A 17,281-nucleotide genomic window follows, 5' to 3' on the forward strand; every position below is an offset into this window, starting at 1 on the left:
GTGGAGTGGAGTGGAGTGGAGTGGAGTGGAGTGGAGTGCAGTGTATGGGGTAGATTGGAGTGGGGGTAGATTGGAGAGAGTTGGGTGGAGAGGAGTAGATTGGCGTGGCGAGGAGCTGGTAAGAGTGGAGCAGGGTACATTGGAGTGGGATAAATTGGGTGGATTATGATAGGGTAAATTTGAGTGGAGTTGGGCAGATTGGAGTGGGCGGAGTAGGGTAGATGGAAGTGGGATTGACCAGAGTAGAGTGGGATATAATGAGGTACAGTGGAGTGGGGTAGATTGGGGCGAGATAGGAATGGGGTAGGTTGGGGCGAGATTGGAGTGGGGGAGTTTGGAGTAGATTGGAGTGGGGTGGGTAGGATGGGGTAGATTGGAGTAGGGAAGACTGACGAAGTGGGGTAGTGTAGATTGCAGTTGGATAGAGAGGGGGTGGAGCGGGTTATATTGGACTTTAGTGGGATAGATTTGGGTGTCATTTGGTAAATTGGAGTGAAGTTGGGTGGTGAAGATTGGGTAGAGTGAAATGGAGTGAGGTAGATTGGGGTACAGTGGAACGAGGTGGAGTGGAGTTGGATAGATTAGAGTCGAGAGTTGAGTGGAGTGAGCTACATTGGGGAAACATGGGGTGGGGTAGATTAGGGTGCACTGGGATAGTTTGTGTGGATTAGAGTCGGGTAGATTGGAGTGGTGTGGGTGAGGTGGAGAAAAGTAGAGTGGGGCAGATTGGAGTGGGGCAGATTGGAGTGGGGTAGAGTGGGGTGGGGTAGACTGCAGTGGGATGGGGTGGTATGGAGTGGGTAGATTATGGCAGATTGGAGTGGAATAGATAGGGGTAGATTGGGGATGGGGTAGATTGGAGTAGGGTATATTTGGGTGTGTGTGATGGGTAGATTGGAGTGGGGGAGATTTGTGTAGAGTGGAGCGTGGTAGAGGGGAGGGTGATAGATTAGAGAGGAATGGGGTAGACTAGGTGGATTAGAATGCAGTAGATTGTTTTACATTTGAGTGGGGTAGATTGTTTCACATTTGAGTGGGGTTGTTTGTGGTAGATTGGAATGGGATAGTTTGGATCATAGTGGCGTAGATTAGAGTGGAGAGGAGTTGGATAGATTGCAGTGGGGTAAATTGGAATGGAGTGGGGTAAATTTGACTGGGATAGATTGCAGTGGAGTCGGGTAGATTGGAGTGGGTTGGATTTGGGTGGATTGGGGTAGATTTTAGTAGGGTAGACTGCGTAGATTGGAGCACAGTGGGGTAGATTTGAGTAAAGTGCGATAGATTGATGGGTTGATTGGGTTAGATTAAGTGGGGTAGAGTGGAGTGGGGTAGATTGGGGTGAAGCAGAGTAGATTCTGGTAGATTGGAGTTGGGTAGACTAGTGGAGTGGGATAGATTGGATCATAGTGCAGTGGATTTTAGTAGATTGTAGTGGGGTAGATTGAGTTCGAATATGGTAATGAAGTAGGGTAGATTGAAGTGGGGTGGGGTAGATTGTAGTGGGTAAATTGAGGTGGGGTAGATTTGGGTAGATTGTAGCGAAGCGGGATAGGGTAGATTTGGGAACAGTGAAGAGGAGTAGGATAGATTTGAGTGGGGTAGATTGGAATGGGGTAGAGTAGAATGCGGTGTGTGGAGTGGAGGGACGTGGAGTGGCGTGTTGTCATGGAGTCAGTAGCGTGGAGTGGCATGTCGTAGAGTGTCTTAGATTGGAGGGTCGTAGATTGGAGTATCGTAGAATGGAGTGATGTGGCATAGAGTTGAAGGGTATAGAGTGGAGTGGAGTGGAGTGGAGTGGAGTGGAGTGGAGTGGAGTGGAGTGGAGTGGAGTAGGGTAGAGTGGAGTATGCATGGTGTGGCAGGGGTGTGGAATTCAATAAAATGTCTACTTGTCCATGGGTCAGGTTGCTTCATAAATCTACTTGTCCTGTAACAAAATTCACTTATCCCTTTTGTGCCATATAATGCGGCGACAAATCACGACAGCAATCTCATTATATAAGAGTTGTGATATAGCCTCTCTAATTATGCCAGGGCTCGTACCATAGTAGGGTTGAATACTGGCAATTCCCTTATGTTGCTACGTTTCTGCAGGTCTACATACTGGGGCTGAAGGTAGTAGTAAGCAATAGTTCAAGGGTTGGAATGCCCTTTTGAGTCTGTGCAAACCTACTAACTTGCGTGTTTTAAGGGTTTGCACCAACTCTTTTCTAATCTTTTCCCATACTGAAAAAGGTTGGAAATTTACTCCTGACAGTGGCAGACTTAAAACTTCTTACAGGCTTGGGAAAAAAAGTGCTTGGAGGAAAGTGAACTTGAAACATTCAGATTTTCACATGAGCAAATCTACACATGCACATTAGCTCATGCTAAAATACAGTCCCAAATATTTTCTAAGAGTACTATTTCTTGGCCTACTTCTGTAAATTCTTGTGAATTCCCGGAAACTGTATATATGCACTTAATGCAAGGATATATACAATGGAAGCACTTTTGAGACTTTCTTTAATAATTGGGCCTCCAGTTAGGCCTGGCATTAACATTGACCTTTTGTGTTTAATAAAATTCTCTCTCTCTCTCTCTCTCTCTCTCTCTCTCTCTCTCTCTCTCTCTCTCTCTCTCTCTCTCTCTCTCCACTGCAAGTGACAGTATTCTGCTCTTTTACAAGGAGCATATTGGCACACAAAGTAGTTTTGTTCAGTGCCTGGAACTGCTGTGGCACTGTGTGCTTTTTGAGACCAAAAACTATTTTTGCTTTTGCCAATGCTTCTTAGAATGGTGAGGGCCCAGCAGCTCCCACACCGATAAGGTTTTACAAAAACCATGCCTAAACAAGTCTCGCATTGGCTGACCACTAATTTCAGACCTGCTGTCTTTGCCAAAGCTCGTTTATTTTTGTTTCCCATAACCACATTTAAACTGGTTAAACTGATTTTCCATGATGAATATTTTTGGGAAATGCAGGCATACATCAACACGTAATTAAATGATGCTGCAAAGATATGGTACCAAAAATCTTACAGTAGTTTAGCAAAATGATTTTTTTCCTACTTGCATTTTTTTGTGAACATTTTATTTTGAAAGAAAAGAATCCTCATTGTTGCTTTCAAGCTTTGGCAAATATTTGCATATAATCAGAGAGCATTCTGGGAGTATTATACATAGCCTCATATTACTAAACTTTGAAAACGTGTGTACACATTTATACTGGAACCAGCGTCAGTAGTGCAGGCCGAGTTTACAGCATCTACTTTTAGTACTCGCCCTAATAATAAAGGCTTTGCATTAATGAACCATAAATACAAGCTTGAACAGCATTTAACAAATGGACACAAATATTACCTTCACTGCAGACATTGCCCTTTCCTGATCCATAATGTGGTACTGTAAACTGGCAGACAAAGGGTTTGTGCTGTAGAGTGTTGGCCCTACTTGTCCCAAGGACCAAATGCGTATGAAAAGGTGTTGCCCTTGATCCCAAACAATATATCCCGGGCGTCGGGCTATAGGAATTCCACATCCCTGTGTGGTAGTGCACTGCCATTACAGACAACACATTTTCAATTGAAATGATCATTACATTTGATTTGCACTGAAATATGGTTTTATTCCACATAAACGATAATGTGTGCAAAAGTCATCACCTAGTGTATTGATGTGTTTTGATCGTATTCAAATATTGTTTCCACCACATTTCAGAATTACACAATAAATGCTTAATTTGTCCTAATTATGATATATTTTGAAACATCAGCACAGTTAATGTTTTTTTTGTTTTATGCTAGAAAAAAACATGCTACACACTCTCTTCTGACATGGATACTCATCAGGATTGTCACATAAATTCTCACACTTTGAAGTCAGAGAAAGAAAAGTAAACACCAAGCTCCCTTGGAAGAGAGAACTTGACATTTGACCTCTGTCTTTGAATGCGCAGCAAATGTGACAGGATAAGAAAAAAATGTAAAGGCCTTTTTACAGAAATCAAGCTTGTGGAAGAATACAGTAAACAAGGTTTGGACGCCAGGGCGGACAAACTCAAGCTGGACAGCCTAAAGCAAATAAAGCCAGCATATACAAAGCCAGATAATGCGAGTTACAAACCACAAAGGCAGTTGTAAGCAATGGGCGGAATGCCTTCCTAGGTCAGCTTTCTGAATGTTCCAGAAATTTCTTTAGCAAACCAGACCGCTGTGCTGCCTGGTAGTCTTCTACCTAAAAGTGGACACTCTTGAAGACTGTCAGTTTGTTGAATCCAGAGATTTTAGCAGGGCAAACCGATTAGAAAGAGAGCAATGACACCGAGGTTATGGCAAGGTGTTAGTAGGTCTGTTGTCTAAAAAAAAAAATCCTTGAAGCAGAACAAGGCCACAGTGGTTTGTAGAAGAAACCCAAAGGGTCTGCCTTAATAAGAGTGTTCAAGTTGTTACACCAGTTATCATAAGCTAACACTTAAGAGAGAAAAAGGTCTTCTGAAATCAACCACCACTCAGTGGCCAGGCACTGTTTTAGGTGAATTGCCAACCAATCAAACCATCTTATTGACCGTGTCATATTCAATTATTTATCCTACACCCTCATGCTGGCTTGTAGCCATGGCATAGCCTATATTGCCAATTAAACACAATCTCCCCTCTGATTGAAGCAAAGGGAGTACTTCTGCCTGCACTTTAACATTAGGGGGTTGTTTGAGGAGGTAAATGGAAAACCGGCAGCCTGCTGCCACTTCTGTTACAGATGGCAGTATTGATATTAGACATGGAAGCAGCACGTCTACTATGTATATCTTAAGAGTTTTTACAGGCCTTCACTGTGCTCTGTACAGACCATGTGGTGACTAAATCACTTGACCAGTGGAGACTGGCTGATTAAAACAGTGTTGGTATGATGCTGGAACCCATTCTTGACAAGTGGACTGCCTTTATGGATCAACGATTCAGTGATAGTCCTTTTAACATCTATCCTCTTTAGACTAGGAGGAAACTATTTGGTAATAAGGCTTTCGATAAAGAAGTCAAGCTTAAGACTGCTGACTGGTAATTTAGCTGTGGACCCTATACCCTTCCTAGATGTGCTGCATTATTAGTTGGCAGAATTGAATGCCTCGTCAACCCCAAGGACTCAACAAGTGACTCCCCAATAGTAATTGTCACATCCGGACCATCAAGCTTGTCTATATTGCGATGATCTTCTAGGCGCTGCATTTGTGCTGTAGTACCAGTCCTATTTTTGGCCTCATGATCATCGTTAAGGAGCAGTACAGCGTGGACAATTTAGTAGTTATAATCTGCCACATCCCATGCTAAAAAAGCTTTCAGTCTGCATATATGGAGTATCGTCTTACCCGATTGATCTTGAGGAAGTAATGTTGGTGAGTGCAGGGGAGGTTCCTTTTTCATATTTTGTACAGGAGAAGCACTTAATAATGAAATGCTAAAAAGAAATCCAAGCCAAGAGATAAGGCCCCATTTCATTTCCTATGGAAAGCTCTTTGGCATGAGCAATTCCTAGGTGTTAAGTGGGAAAGACAGCTGCCTCTCATTATGGCTGGTAAGCAGTTTTGAACAGGTCTGAAAGTGTTTGGGGGAACTCTAGTCCTCTGAGTCCCTGTTTGCCCAGATATAATGGTGTGCCCATAGAGTTCCTTCCAGGGTACCATTAAATAGGGTTGTAGGTACACCTATTCTCTTAAGTGTTTGGAAATTGCCACATTGTGGTATAAAGCAGTGTTATTACTATTTTATTAATATTCTCTTCCTTTGGTTTCGATGATAGAGCAGCAAAGCGACATGCCAGACTTATCGAAGTCACTTTATAAAGATGAGGATGCAGGTACCATTGTAGCACCTGGCAAATTTGACTCCTGAATGAGGGAAAGCATACATGTTTAGTGCTTGTGCTGAGTTTGTTGATAATATCTAACAGAAGAGGGCCATGTGTGTGATGGAGGAGGGGACATGGGGCGATACATTACATAATAAAACACATCTGTGTAACCTTTAGGCATTCAAATTCTGTTTTAGTAAAAATTAACCTGAAAAACTGTACACCATTGGTTTTTGTGAAGATGTCTTACTCATTTGGTACTTTTCTTACTACTGAACCTTGATAGAACTGAGATGAGTGTTTTTGCTTGACAAAATACATGCACAGATGGAGAAGGATATTTATCTAGACATAATTATTTTTTCTGATATATTTTCAAGTCTGTAGCAGTGATGGCTGCCATCTGTGAAGGGTCTGTTCGTTACTGGCCAAGTCTTGTGCATGAAGGCTCCTACTCTGACTCTTCTGTGGACTTTGGAGGCAACCTCTGTTCTTTTCTTACTGCTGTCAAGGTACTGTATGATTATTTACTGAATCCACATATAGGTTCTCATAACCAACTGTTTAAAATTAGAACTTTTTTTTAAACTTTATTATCAGGCCTTCTTTGTTAGCTAATCACCATTACATTTGTCATCCTACATAGCGTTTTGATATCAAGTCATGTTTCACTCAAATCATGAGGCACTCTGTGATGATCCATTTTACTGGCTGTAAGACTAGCAGATGGAATATGTGTGCATGGGCTGGTGATGAGTTGTTACGTGATGGTTCCTTAAAAAGGTAGATGCTTGTTTTTACTTGTTTGCAGGGTGGAAAAGAAAGGTGTGAGGAATTTCTGTTAGAGACTTGAAGTAGGTGTGCAGGAAGTGCCAGTGGGCAATTGAAGCAAACTGGTCTCTTCTTTTAGTAGATGCATGGTGGTTACTGGGGAAAAAAGGGTACAGGTTAGTATTGGGAAGGTAAAATCTAGTTTTTTACCTTCAACAATCAGGGAAGGTAAAATCCAGGTTCGTTTCCTGGAACGATGGATTGTAGGTCACTTCAGTGGTTGCCTGCTTAAGGTGGCCATACATTTGGTATGGTCGTGGAGGCCCTGTGATTTCTTGTAGTACGTGAAACTAAAGCAGGAGGGTTGTTGCTTGTAATTCCCAGATTTTTGACAAGGCATGAAGTTTGTAGTCAGCTATGTTTAAGAGAGGTAGCTGTATCAGACGATGGAGGTTAGCAAGTTAATGTAGACACCAAAACAGGTGCTTGAGGGAGGAGTGCACATAAGCAAAACACCTAATCGGGAGAGGCACAGACACACTGACTCCACATCTACATGACAGTCCGACCTTCTCTGCTAATCACCAGATCTGGCGGAAATGAGGTGGCGAGAAACAATTTAACTACCCTCTCTCCAATACAGTCACTCTGCAGGAGTTTCTTTGCATTTTTCAAACAGGAAAAATCATTATACGATGCAAAGTTGTTAAAGCGGATGCACAACAATCAAGTGATATGTGAATAATCACAAAATACTGTGGTCTACCTTTGACACTTATTGTTATACAACCGTATAGAATGTGTGTTAGAAAGCCAAACCAACAGTACTTTAAAATATAAGAGACAAGCTAGGAATTCTCTTCTGTAGTACAGGATATATAAATACTGGATTTTATTGAAAGATGATACATTTTTTTTTCTAGGGTGCAAGCTTTGTTTTATCATCTTCAGCAAACCAGCTTGTTCGATTGACTCCTGATGGTACAGGCAAGATCCATCAACGTCTTCTCCAACAGGGACAGGGCATGCTGTCTGGAATTGGTCGAAGAGTTTCAACGCTTTTTGGAATTCTAGGTACCAATACTGCTGTTAACGTAAGTTGCCTAAATATATAATGGAGCAATATATTATCTTCATATTTCCTATAAGATATTTTAAGTTAGTGAGCTAAAGATAATGTTTTTTTACAACTTGCATGGTATTCAATTTTACCCTCAAAATCTGGCTTGGATAAGAAACCATATTGATCACTTTAAGGTTTTCTAAAGTGGCAAAACATGAGATGGCCTATTAGAATGCCCATTCCTAATCACAAACAAACTTTATCCATTTAGCATCATCAAGGTGTTGGGAATTTCCAGAAGAGACTCATTCCATGATAACACAAATTATGACTGACATGAACATGACATTTTTACGAGGGGTTACTTAATTTGAGTAGAACTGCTAATTTTAGGACAATTTCCTATGTAATTTTACCCATTTAACTTTGAAAATCAAGAGTTTTTAGGGCAGTAAGTCACAAATGGACCAATTCTGCAATATTTTGCTTCTGATGTATCTTGGATTGCTCACCTTTTGAATTCCACCAGGTACCAAATTGGATTTGTAAATGTTTTCCAGCAATTGTTACCATGCACATGTCAAACTTAGTGGTGGCCCTGAACTGCCTCAGGAAGTGACTGGTCTGAACTTTATTTAGGTGTCGTCCCAGCTTGCTATTGTCAGGTCCTTTTTTCCCTCAACCTTTAACGCAGACCCAGAGCTCTCTCCTGAAGTTTATTGGTTCTTCACCAACTTCCAAAACGTTTTTTAGCACCAATGCGCTAGATATGTATCTCCAGAAGTCTATAGGCTTTAAAACGTGTTGCACCTGCTGGAAGCAGATATCAGTCACAGACTTGCATGGCATCTATCTTCGGTGTCTCTGAACCGAGCATAATTCAAAGTCTGCAACAAATGCTCCCTAATGCACCAAATGGCCATCATTGAGTGGGAGGCGAAGTTGTATGTTGCAGAAAACAAGAAATGAGGCCGGTCAGGCTTCAAGTTGTGGCCATTTCCTGCTCCAAGTCCTAGTCATGGTCAGTGAACGGGTGTGTGCCCTCGGGTAAGTCGAAGATGAAAACCAAGGGCAAATCTCTTTCTGTGCAAAAACATCAAGTCCAAACTAGAGTCCAGTCCCTCCAGGGAGAGTTTGCTCAGTCACCACTCATAAGACCCAACTTCACACCAGTCTGCCGAATCCAACCATATTCCACAACTGAAGCCAATGTGCCCTGAATTTCCCAGGCCATCTCCAACTTGGCACTAGATAGAGGCCTTCCGGGAAGCCATGCTACAGCTTCTCCTTTTGATTCTGCCACCGCCCCAACCCTATTTCTTCATAGGCTATGGATCAGCCAGGTCCCCCAATTGGACTTTAGCTGGCAAGACATTTCTTAGCACCAACTGACCACATTGGGCCCCTGTCTGCCCTTTACACGATTTGGATCATCATGATGAGGGGAAGGAGGAAGTGGGCATTTTATTGCTCCTCACTATACTTATAATAGACCCTGTTTAGACATCAGTTGACACTCAACAGAGATGGAATTGAACTCTACTTTAGGGTCCACCACCAAGAAAAGTGCCTCTTTTACAGTAGTAGTACCCAGAGCAGCAGAGGTGTTGGTACTGTAGTTACCAACTGTGGATTATCTAATTTAATTTGATTTTGTAGCCTGACCCTTCAACTTCTAAGCCTTTGCTGCATTTCAATAACCCCCCTGTTAGAAATGGGGGTCTCTAGTTGGCAATAGTTTGCACCTTTGTCCAAGTAGGGACCCTTCTTCCTAGTCACGGTAAGGGAGTTACCCTCCTAAAATAACCTCTGCTCACCCCTTGGTAGCTTGGCACGAGCAGTCAGGCTCCTCTCAGAGGCACTGTGTGAAGCATTTGCACACAACCAACAGTAATACAGTGAAAACAATACAAAAGGACTCCACACCAGTTTAGAAAAATATCCAATATTTTTCTATATCAAAAACAAGACCAAAACTTTGATTTCAACATACAGTACTTAAAAATATATACTATGCAAGATATCCCTTTACAATTGCCGAAATATCAAAAACGCAGTTCTTCCGAGTTGGTAGCTCCATCTGGGGCTACCATGATACCGAAAACAACAGAATCCCGCAGTTTCGTCTGACCGTGCTGGTCGGGGGTATTGGCAGACTCGTAGACAGTACCTTTTTCGCTGAGACCGACACTTTGGTGCGAGTTGGTCGTAGCGACTGTCACGGTTGAGATGTGAAGTGGTGCAGCGTGCGGTGCCCTTAGGGCGCGTTGCAGGCGGTGGCTCGGTGATGGTCGTCCAGCAGCATCGGTGAGACCAGGGCTACGATGTGGAGTGAGGCGGTGCTCGTTGTGGTGCTGGCAGATCACGGTAAAGCGGCAGAACCGGTTAGCGGGAGCTGGCATCGGTCGGCCCAGACTGCTGTGTGGGACGAGGCGGTGCGTCCTGAAACGATGCAGTCACGGGTCTCGAAGTCAGCAGGCAGCGATGGCGTCGATGAAACCAGGGCAGCGAACTGAAGCGAGATGGTGCGCAGTGGTCATGGTGCAAGCAGAGGCATGGTGGCATCGGTCGTCCTCGTCGTCCGTGAAACCAGGGTTGTGGTGCGAGATGCGGCGGTGCCTTCTGGACACGGAGCCAGCGAAAGTGACGTAGTCGGTTGCTTTTCCTATCTTTGTACCAATTGAAATAATGGTTCCGAAAGCGGTACCTAGAGGTTGGTAAAGTCTTTGCAGTCCCTGAGGTTACAGAACAGGAGGCAAGCTCTACTTCAAACCCTTCGAGATACTCAGCACAATTAAAGAAAGTTCAGTCCAGTCCTTTCACTGCCCAAGGCAGAAGCAGCAACTGCAAGCCAACCCAACAAAGCAATAACATAGCAAAGGGGGCAGTACTCCTCCTGGCAGCTCTTCTTCTTTCCATATTCCATGATTCCAACAAGTTCTAAAGTCCTGGGTTCCGGGCCCCAATATATATACTCCAAATGTCTTTGTTCTCTCAGGCAGAGAGTGTCTGTTCTCTCTGGCACAGCTTCCCAGCAGGAGGTGGAGACAGCATTGTCTAAAGCAGACCAGGCCCATTCAGGTTCAAGGGAATCTCCTCCCACTACTCTAAAGGCAGCCTAGGTCTATTCAGCCCACCCGACTCATCCATGAAAGTCAGGACACACCTCAACTAACCCCCCCCCCCCACCCCCAGTGGCTGTCTGAAGAGAATGCACATCCTCAGCCCCTGTCACTCCAAAGCCAGACAATCCACAAACCCAGCAGAGGCACACAGAATGGCTAAGCAAGAAAATACCTACTTTCTAAAAGTGGCATTTTCAAACACAGAGCCTAAAAATCATTTTTACTAAAAGATGCATTTTTACATTCTGAGTCCAGGCATACAAAACTCCATTTCCCTATATTGTCCCAATGGGAAGTTATGCTCATAAGATGTTATAAGTAAAACTCCCATTCTTTCCTATGGGACAGATAGCCTTGCAATGATGAAAAACGAAAATGCACTGTAATTCACCACCAGGACATGTCACACACACTAGTACATGTCATACTTTTAACATACGCACCACCCTGCCCACAGGGGTACCTTGTACACAGATAAGGGGTCCCAGTACAGAACCGTTTGGAAAGGAAGTTAAATTCAAGAAAAAAGTTGTAGAAGAACAGTACATAAAGCTTTGATTCACTATTATTTAATCACAATGCATCTGAACATGGAATTTACACACACTTATTTGATCATAAATTGTTTGTTCACAAACGACAAAAACAGTACCCCAGGGAGGGTGGATAGGGGAAGGTGGGGTCAGTGCAAGGTAGGTGTGTGGGTTACTTGGAAGAGTGTCGGTCAGAGTGACCTAATTCCCTAGATATATACAGCTGTGTTGGCTTAGAAATACAGCCCCACACATAACATAAATGTTTATACAATTTCATCACAAGCCATCATAGAAACAACCATTGTAAATAAATCAGCACTGTGTTCAAATGCTGGCAGATAAGATGCTCGACGTTTTGAGACCAAAGATTCTAAGTAACAATGTGACCTTAGGAGGGGGTCTTCTTCAGGACATAGGGGATGAGGAGGGGGGCCGGGAACCTGGGGAGCAGAGGGCATATAATCAGTACACCAAATGGCTGACTAAATAGGCAATGAATGGTGAGGAATTGTATTGTATTGTATTGAAATTGCATTTATATAGCGATTACTACCCCTAACGAGGCATCAAAGCGCTTTTTCAGCGAGTAGCACGCTACTCCGGGACCCATAGAGTATTAGTGTTGAATTAGTATCGTGAAACATGCAAGTACATTTTAAGTGGTGGATAGGTTAGTCAGTTATTTGGATTTGAAATGATAGCAGAAGGATAGAGGACAAAGGTTTGTATTTATATAGCGCTTGTTGACGCACGCTATTCAGGAAGCCTACAAAGTATTAGTTGTGAATTAATATGGTGAAATATGAAGTAATTTCAGTGGTGGATATTAGTCAGTTACTTGGAGTGAGAAGGATAGCGGAGGGATAAAAGGGGAAGAAAGATTTGCATTCATATAGCACTTGTTACCCCTGATGGGTGTTGAAGCGCTTTTCTGGCGAATAGCACGCCACTCCGGAACCCATAAAGGATTACTGTTGAAAATTAGTATAGTAAAAAAATTTGAAGTAATTTGAGTTGTGAATATGGTATTCAGTTAATTGGGTAGTATATTACTATAGGTTAATATGGAATTTGAGAAGTGAACATGTTAGTCTGTTAATTTCGATTGAAAAGGATGGTGGAGGGATAAAAGAGTGAACGTTTTTGCTGTTGTTTTTTTTAGGTCCTAGCAAAAGGAGGAGGCCTTTGGATGAGTAAAAAGGAGTTTTGGAGGGGAGGACTGCATTGGAAGGAGTAGTAGAAAAAGTTTGAGATGAGTCAGAAGGTTGGGCTAGAAGATATATTGAGCGAAGTATAGGCTGAGAAATAGGGTAGTGCATTGGAAATGCTAAATTAGAAGAAAGTGATAAATATATAGATCCGTATTTACATTGAAAGTATATAGATACATAAAGGAGGTAAGTATATGTACATTAAAGATTTTGATAGAGGCACAGGATGAAAAATAGGGTAGTGCATTGGATATGCTTTTTCAGGGGAAAAGTAACAGACACACAGATCCAAGTACATGGAAGGTACATAGATGCACAATGGAAGTATGTACATGTAGACCAAAGATGACTTTTATTTATTTACTATTTTTTCTCTCAACAACATAATTATTTTACATGTTTATACAAAGTAATACACAAAGATAGGTACATATCTATAGTGGAAGAAAAAATGCTTGTATACCGAGGGATATGCTGTAAATTTCTGTTTGTGTATGGTGCTTATGTGGGGAAGAGCCAAATCTTGAGTATTTTTTTGAAGATATGGTGGTTGTCGGTGGACCTTATGTTGGGGGTAAAGAGTTCCATAGTTTGGCTGCTTGAACAGAGAAGGATGTGCCACCCATGTTTTTTTTCTTGTATGGTGTGATTTTGAGGCGAGATGCTCCTTTAGAGCGGAGGTTCCTATGTTGAATGTGTTTGGTGATTTTATTCCTGATGAAGAGCGGTCCCATTCCGTGTATTGCTTTGTGGGTGATATAAAGCAGCTTGAACGTGGATCTTCTGGCAACCGGTAACCAATGCAGGGCTTTCAAGGCAGGGGAGATGTGGTCTCGCGGTTTGATATGCAAGAGTAGTCTGGCAGCCGAGTTCTGAATCCTTTGTAGTCTTTTCATGGTTGTTAAAGGTGATCCGTGGTAGAGGCTATTGGCGTAATCGAGTTTGCACAGAACAAGGGAGATGGTAGCTTGGACCTTATGTGGAAATCGCAAATGAGGGAAAATTTGTCGCAGCGTTTTTATAGTAGCAAAGCTTGATCTTGCTAGTTTATCCACTTGGGCATTCATCGACAGCTTGGAGTCCATGGTCATTCCGAGGTTTCTTACTTCCTTCGATACTTTAGGCAGTGATCCCAGTTCATCAGGCCATGCGGCAAGCCGGTTGTAATGTTTCCAATCGCCACACGTGAGTATTTCAGTTTTTGACGCATTCAATTTGAGATGGCTCCAGGTCATCCACTGATCCACGGCTCTGAGACAGCTGAAAATTGGTGATTTTCCAATGTCTTTGGGGCATTCCAGTTGAAGGAGTATTTGCGTGTCATCTGCATAGTTATAGCACGTGAGGTGAAATTTATTGATCAGTACTGGTAATGACTTCATGTAAATGTTGAAAAGCATGGGCGAGATGATAGAACCTTGAGGGACCGCTGCTTTTGTGGAGTATGGTTTTTGATGAGAAAGGTGGGGTATGGATGACATTAGTTCTGTTTCGAAGGTAGGACGCAATCCAGTCTAAAGCAGTTCCCTCTATGCCGGCTTCATAGAGTCTTTGTTTCAGTGTGTCATGGTCAACCGTGTCAAAGGCAGCTGAGAGGTCCAAGAGGAGTAGCGCAGCAACCCCGTTGCGGTCAACTGTATACTTTAGGTCATCCCAGATGGCAAGGAGGGCAGATTCAGTGCCTCTTCACGGACGGAATCCTGTTAGGAAGTCTGAAAGTATGTCATTCTATTCAATGAAATGTGACATCTGGGCGAAAGCTGCTCTTTCTATCCAGCTAGTTAACAGCTGGACCACCTCCTTTTTTGGCTATACGATTTTGGGTGATTATTTGATAGCCTAGGGAAATGGCTTCATGCAGGACTGGAGCCATATCTTCTCTCAACCATGATTCGGTTATGAATAATATGTCTGGTTTTGCATCAGTGAGAAGGTCGTAGATGGGATGCTCGTTTTTAGAGCGGGATCGAGCATTTATTAGTAGACAGTTTAGTGAGTGGCCTTTGGTGATTGTGGGACTTTGTTTGGTAGACGAATTATCAGTATTGTGTGGGTTTGTAGCAGGTGTGTTTTTAGTGCTGGTATTAGCTGTATTAGGATAGCAATCGTGTAGCTGTTCTGTATCGTGTTCCTCATCCAACATGCTAAGAAGGCATTTTGATGGGTCTGCATGTGTATGTGTTGGAGATGGTGTTTGAGAGTGAGTTAGAGTGCTGTGTTGGTTTTGTGGTGTAACATTGTTGTGAAGTAGACATGGGGAAGCAAAGTTGTGAGGTGTGGCATGTTGCTTATATTTTTTGTGTGTGCTTAAGGCGGAAGGTGTATGAGTCAGGGGAGGTGGTGCAGCATGTGGGTCATGTAGTACTGTTCTAAATTGTCCAATGTATGAGAGGCGGTTAGAAGAGAGGTGCTGTATTGCTGTATCTGTGTTAGGTGTGGTGAAAGAGTGAAAGCTTGGCATTGGAGTTTGTTCCTTTGTGTGGTTTGAAAGGTGGGTATATGTTTGTATGTTGTGATGGTAAGTATTATGAGGAGTTGCGCTTTGAAGATCTTGTTGGGCTGGTGTATGTGATGTTTTGCTTTTGAGGAGTAGTGAAAAAGGGAAACATCCTTTACAACGCAACTTTTACCACGCAGTGCCTTTACAACGCAACTTTTACAACGCAAACCATTACAACGCATTGCGCTGGGGGCGCTCTAGGATAGGGAATAGGTTTAATTTACTGTCCAACACCTTCCCTACTATCCACGGGGACTGGAGTTGGAATAGTAAATTAAACTATTCACTATCCAGCGCCCCAAAGCACTATGCGTTGTAATGGTATGCGTTGTAAAAACCGCGTTGTAAAAGCATGAGATGTAGTAGCATGCGTTGTAATGTTATACATCCAGTGAAAAAGGGTGCTGATGTATATGTTTCATGCAATGGATTTGGTTGTGTAGTATTGTTTGTGAGAGGAGGTTGTGGCATAGAGGGGGTGGTGATGTGTTTATGAGTAGAGTGTATATTGTGTGTAGGAGGGAATGAATTAGAGGTGAGAGTGTTTATCTTAGACTGGTTTGTTGCAAGAGTTACAAAGTGTGATGGTGTTCAAATGTGTGTGTTGTGCGTTAGTCTTATTATGGTAGAAGGCAGAGGAGGGTGTTTGTTGGACAACTGATGGAAGGATGATTATACGTTTGTTAGTGATAAAAGGTGGTCTGTTAGGTGTAATTACAGAAGGGAGAGTGTCTCTGAATGGGATGTACTTATGTATGGTGTTGATTGGCGTTGTATTAGTGATGAGTGTATTGGTTAGTGGTATAGGATAGAGTTGTGTACTGTTTGTAGGTGATGGTGGATATGTGTGGTAGTTGGGATAGTAGAGTGTGTAGATGTGGTTTGGTTGGGTTTGTAGTGCAGGCTGGTACATTAATCTGTGCATAGTGTTGTGCGTTGTGTACATTTGGTGTGAGTGTGTTTCTCTGTTTATGCATGTGGATGGTGTGAGCTGGGTATTGCTAAATGAAACGATGGGCAGCATTTCTGGCCCTAGTCCCGACCAGTATCGAACAGGCTTAAACAGGCAACTGCCCTTGTCCTCTCCGCCCTTAACAGGCTCAAACAGGCAACTGCCCTTGTCCTCTCCGCCTTTAACAGGCTCAAACAGGCAACTGCCCTTGTCCTCGACGCCCGGGCTGACGCGCCCTAACCCTGGCCTTTTTTATAGCCCTAGTAATCAGGTGACCCCTTCAGCCAATGGGAACCCTAGCCCTAACACTATCCAATCACAACACTAGCCCTAAAATCTAGAACCAATAGGAGACCAGGACCTTACAGCCAATCTTAGCCTTAGTCCAAGCACCCAATCAGTTAAAAAACCCTGATCTCTACGTCCAATAAAGGCCCTAGCCCCACCAGTAGTCCCAAAACAAGTCCATGCAGCCAATGGCACAGGTAGCCCTAGTCCCTACTTCCAATAGAAAGCCTAGCCCTACTCGAAGTCCCACACCTAGTCCAGTAACCAATGACACCAGAAGCCCTAATCGCTACTTCCAATTAAAGGTCTAACCCAAGCCCTAGTCCCACCCTACTCCCAACAACCAATTACATAGAAAGCCCTAGTCCCTACTTCCAATAGAAATCCTAACCCTTGCCCTAGTCCCAACCCTAGAATGATTGAATCACAAACCCAGAAACCAATCAGAACCCTCAAATACCCAACCAATGAGGACATTAACCCTAATCCAATAGAAACACCAGATACAACCATCAATCAGAGTAGACATGTACCAACCACTAGCAGACCATAGAAGGTCCCAGCGACCTCAGACAAGGTTTGCTGGCCAGGGAGTTGGAAGCTGCTTCTCCTGTTCAGAATCTCCTAGGAGACAGACAGGCTCAATCCACACTTTGGATTTCAGCAGGTAAGGGCCTTTCTAACTTGAAATCTAACAATACTGTTTGAATAAAACTTTACTCCCCCTGCTGGCCAAAAAACGAAGTGCAAAGGCACTAGTAAAACACAGTTTAAAAAGCTCACAGAAGCACCCTCTGATGTAGAAAATATCTGTTGCTGGGGGCGGGAGGCAGGGGGGCTGGTTTCACTGGCTTGTGAACACAAAATGGTGGCTGGGGGTGCACTGTTTTAACATACAGGTCTTCGCACAGAGCAAAGGAGAGTTTTGGAGGGAAAACAGAATTGTCACCAAGGAAGGAGAGGGACAAACTACAGAGGTTGGACTGCAAATCCCACAATTCAACACACT

At 43.2% G+C, this 17,281-nt stretch overlaps 1 protein-coding gene across 1 annotated transcript in view; it reads left to right on the forward strand.

Moving 5' to 3' along the window:
• Positions 1-17,281, forward strand: part of NUP133 (nucleoporin 133) — a 1,231,428-nt gene that overhangs the window by 226,549 nt on the left and 987,598 nt on the right. Inside the window, exons 5-6 of the mRNA XM_078648729.1 lie at positions 6,207-6,338; positions 7,521-7,691. Of these exons, the coding sequence (XP_078504855.1) occupies positions 6,207-6,338; positions 7,521-7,691 (303 nt within the window). The remainder of the gene's footprint in view (positions 1-6,206; positions 6,339-7,520; positions 7,692-17,281) is intronic.

The sequence above is a fragment of the Lissotriton helveticus genome, chromosome 6 (assembly GCF_964261635.1).
Source record: "Lissotriton helveticus chromosome 6, aLisHel1.1, whole genome shotgun sequence".
NCBI lineage: Eukaryota > Metazoa > Chordata > Amphibia > Caudata > Salamandridae > Lissotriton > Lissotriton helveticus.